Source organism: Apteryx mantelli, chromosome 6, assembly GCF_036417845.1.
Source record: "Apteryx mantelli isolate bAptMan1 chromosome 6, bAptMan1.hap1, whole genome shotgun sequence".
Taxonomy (NCBI): domain Eukaryota; kingdom Metazoa; phylum Chordata; class Aves; order Apterygiformes; family Apterygidae; genus Apteryx; species Apteryx mantelli.
In genome coordinates, this window is record NC_089983.1 from 27,769,991 (window position 1) to 27,772,945 (window position 2,955).

The 2,955-nt window shown below is 68.0% G+C and overlaps 1 protein-coding gene across 1 annotated transcript; it reads right to left on the minus strand.

Annotated features, from left to right (window-relative positions):
* Positions 1-351: 351 nt before the first annotated feature.
* On the minus strand, positions 352-1,873 carry SP5 (Sp5 transcription factor). The gene is made up of 2 exons (XM_067298530.1): positions 1,729-1,873; positions 352-1,413 (listed from the first exon to the last, which is right to left on the minus strand). Exons 1-2 carry the CDS (start codon positions 1,777-1,779, stop codon positions 367-369), a joined length of 1,098 nt encoding a protein of 365 aa, XP_067154631.1. The 5' UTR covers positions 1,780-1,873; the 3' UTR covers positions 352-366.
* Positions 1,874-2,955: the final 1,082 nt, after the last annotated feature.

Genomic DNA, 2,955 nt, shown 5'->3' on the forward strand with positions numbered 1-2,955 from the left:
CCCTGAAAGTAGTGAGGACGCGGTCCCCGGGCTGCCCGACCGACGCCGCCGCCCCCAGTCCAGGGCGCCCGCGAGCCCCGCCGCGGCCGCTCCGGCCCCCCGGGCAGCGGCCCCGCTCCCGCCCAACCGCCGAAACGGCCGCCGCGGCCGCCCGTCCGCGCCGCGGGGGGGGGGGGGGGGGGGGGGGGGCAGCGCCTGTCCCGGGGCGAGGGCGCGGGGCGGCCCGAGCCCGACAGCGTCCACAGTGCTGCGGCGGGGGCCGCGGCTGCCGCCGGCGCCGGCCGAGCGCGCGAGCCGCCCGCCCGCCCGCCCGCTCTGCCGCGGCGCGGCGCGTCCCGTCCCGTGCCGTCCCGTCCGGCGCGGCGGTCACAGGTCGCGGCCGTCCTCCCGCTTGACGCCGTCCACCGCCGCCTTGAGCTTCTTGTTCTGGTGGGTCTTGACGTGCTTGGCGAGGTGGTCGCTGCGCATGAAGCGCTTGCCGCACTCGGGGCACACGAAGCGCTTCTCGCCCGTGTGAGTCCGCAGATGCCGCTGCAGCTCGTCGGAGCGGGTGAAGCTCTTGCCGCAGAAGAGCCAGTTGCAGACGAAGGGCCGCTCGCCCGTGTGCCAGCGCAGGTGCGCCTTCAGGTGCGACGTCTTGCCGTACACCTTGCCGCAGCCGGGGATGTGGCAGACGTGCTGCTTCTTCTTGCCCGGCTCCGCCTCCGGGGCGCCGCCCGCCGCCGACTGGCAGTTGGGGCAGCGGCAGCGGCGGCACCTCCTGGCCGTGGCCGCCAGGGGAGACTTGGTCTGCAGCAGGGCGGCGATCTGCGTCTGGTACTGGGCGAAGTCCGAGTGGCCCAGCACCAGGCCGCGCTGCAGGGCGGCGGGGAAGCGGTGCCCGCAGCCGCCCGCGGCGCCCGCCTGCTGGATGCTCCACCAGGGGATGTCGTCGGGCGGCGGGTTGGGCGAGAGCTGCCGGCAGGGCTGCGCCGGCGGCAGCAGGTTGGAGTAGCCGGGCGGCAGGGCGGCCTGCGCCGCGTAGGGGACGTAGGCGGGGGGGCAGCTGGGCGGCAGCGCCGCCATGGAGGAGGGCAGCACCTTGACGGGGGAGAACTCGTAGGGGTAGGAGGGGTCGGCGGGGGGGGTGAGCGGCAGCTCGTGCGCCCCCCCGAAGGCGGGCTGCAGGTGGCTCTTCTGCGGGGTCAGCCCCAGGCTGGGGTGCGGCGGCGGCAGCGCCCCCGGCGAGTGCGCCGGCATCTCGCCGCTCCACGGGTGGAAGATCCTGGACGGGGATCCCAGCGCCGGGTCGTAGGAGACCTGCAGGAAGTCCGCGGCGGCCGCGCCCGGCTGCCCGATGCGGCTGCAGGTGGCGGCCAGAAGGGCCAGCGGCGAGTGCTTGGCCAAGTCCGGCGAGGCGCTGGGCGTGCGGTCCTGCGCGGGGAGCAGCGGGGAGAGCGCGTTACTCGCGCCGCCGGCGCCCGCGCGAAGTTTCCGCGCGCGGGGGCCGCGCCGGGGCGGCGGCGGGCAGCCCCCTGCCTTCCCCTCCCGCCCCGGGCCGCCGCCTGGAGTTACCGCTCGGGCGCCTCGCGGGAAGTTGCGGCGCCGGGAGCCCGCCGCAGCTCTGCCTCGCCGCCGGCCCGAGCGCCCGCCCGGGGCCACCCTGCCCTCGGGGCCGGGACCCGGGCGGGGGCGCCGGCTGCCCGGCCCGCCGCCGCCGCTCGCAGCTGCCCCGGGCGCGGTACTGACCTGGAGGAAAGCCTGCAGCGAGTCGTTGCGGAGCACGGCCACGGCGGCCATGGCTACTGCTGCCGGGGCGAGGGCGAGGGCGAGCGCGGGGCGCCGGGGCAGTGGCGCAGCATGGAGGCGCCGGGGGCGGACGAGGCGCTGCCGCTGCCCGCTCTCCCCGCGCCTCTCGCCTCGCCTCTGGTCTCTGCCTCCGCGCCCGTCCCACCCCCCGCGCGGCGCGATCTCCGCGGACCGTCTGACTGCACCAGGATCACCTCCAAGAATTTGATAAGGACTTTGCTGGGCCGCCAGCCAGTCAGAGGGAAGATTTATGGCTTTGAAGTTTGCCGCTACCCAATCATCAAAGAATAGCGGCTCTTTCAGAAGCGAAAGCAAATCCTTTGAATCCACAAAGCTCCTATGGTGTGTTTGTTGGTCTGGATAAAAGAACTGATTATTAGGGGGGATGGGAAGGGAGGAGATAAAGGCGGGACAATTAATGAAGTAATCACTATGTGGGAAATGTATATACACTAATAATTGGATTTTCTTGATCAAAGGACCCCTTACCGCCTGGAGACCCTCGCATTGGATGTGCAAGACACTGGATCCCCTCCTTCTGTTTTTTTTTTTTTTTTTTTTGCAATTAAAGATTTGTGGCAGAGCCGTAAAGTGACTATGTGTCTTTGTTATCGCCCGAGAAATCTGCCTCCGGCCTCCGCTGGTAGTGTTTGATGACTCAAAGCACTATTAGGAACACAGCGAGTTCACCTGATCGGGGCTGGTAGATCCCAGTTGTAAAACTTCCCTGGAGTAATTGTTGGTGGTTCCTCCTTCTCCCTCCCTCCCTCCCTCCTCCCTTCCCCCGAGGCTGAGGAGAATGCCCTCGATATGACTTCGCAAACAACCGCACATTTTTCCCTCTGCTAGCTGGATTTGGTTTCATTTTGCTGTCTGTGCTAACCCTGTAGTATCTGGAAGCCCCATCTGGCAGGGGGCCAAGGCGAGAGCGCCAAGCCAGGGCTTTGAGAAAAGACGGCCCGGTGCAATCAGCATGCAAAACTCCGACAAACAAACAAACAAGGCAACCAAGGCACGGAACGGAAAAGTTTCCTCTTCCCTTAGCGGGAGCCGCGTGTAAAAAACGTAATTTATTTAAATGAAGACAGGAGTCTCTCTTGATAGTGTTTTTTCGAGGCTGGATGTATTTATGCAGCAGGCTGACTCCTTTCGATGGCTCTAGTTAGC